The sequence below is a fragment of the Trichinella spiralis genome, assembly GCF_000181795.1.
Source record: "Trichinella spiralis strain ISS 195 chromosome Unknown Scfld4343, whole genome shotgun sequence".
Lineage (NCBI taxonomy): Eukaryota > Metazoa > Nematoda > Enoplea > Trichinellida > Trichinellidae > Trichinella > Trichinella spiralis.
In genome coordinates this window covers 1-822 of record NW_003531282.1, presented here as the reverse complement: position 1 = coordinate 822, position 822 = coordinate 1, and the positions used below count along the sequence as shown (strand labels likewise).

Here is an 822-nt window from a genome sequence, read left to right as displayed (position 1 = left end):
GTACCATTATAAAAACCTATATTTCCCATCCCATTCGGTATAAAAGTTTAATAAATTCCATTATACACTTAGAGTAAAAGTTATCCCGAAACATCTAGAGATACGCAGTGTGAGTAAGTATAGTGCAACAGTAAAGTAGAGTATAGCCAGGTGTAGAGTAAAGTAGAAGTGCAGTAAGTTTAAGGTAACAGGTAGGTATAGTGCAGTTAAGTATAGGTTACAGGTAGGTATAGGGTACAAGTAAGTATAGTGCAGGAGTTAAGTAGAGTGCAGGGTAGTATAGTGCAGAGGTAGTTAGAGTGCAGGTAAGTATAAAGGTCCAGTTAGTATAGTGCAGAGGTAAGTAGAGTGCAGGTAAGTATTAGGGTCAGGTAAGTTTAGGTCCAGAGGTAAGTTAGGGGCAGGGTAGGTTAAAGTTACAGGTAAGTATAGGCCAGAGGTAAGTAGAGTGCAGGTAAGTATAAGGTACAGAGGTAAGTAGAGTGCAGGTAAGTAGAGTGCAAAATGCAGAAGTAAGGAGAGTGAAGGCAAGTATAGCGTAATAGCTGTGGATTTTGCTTGAGGCGTTGCTTGAGGGAAAATAAATATTTGCATATTACCTCCAAGCGATTAAAAATTTGCATAAAATTTCCCTGAGGGCAAATATTGCGCAATAAAGTGCCCTGGGCATAGCTTGAGGGCATATGCAAATTTTTATTTGCCCTGGGGCATATCCTGGGGCAAAAGCCTGGGGCTATTTTTTAAAAATTTCCAAATTTTTGGAATTTTGCCTGAGGCAAAGCCTGCGCCGTAACCTGAGGGCAAATAAAAATTTGCATATTG

General features: G+C 39.8%; 1 protein-coding gene across 1 annotated transcript; it reads right to left on the bottom strand.

The window, feature by feature from the left end:
* Positions 1 to 294: 294 nt before the first annotated feature.
* Positions 295 to 594, bottom strand: Tsp_15909 (conserved hypothetical protein). Its single transcript, XM_003367406.1, has one exon. It carries the CDS (start codon positions 592 to 594, stop codon positions 295 to 297), a length of 300 nt encoding a protein of 99 aa, XP_003367454.1.
* Between the last annotated feature and the right edge of the window lie 228 nt (positions 595 to 822).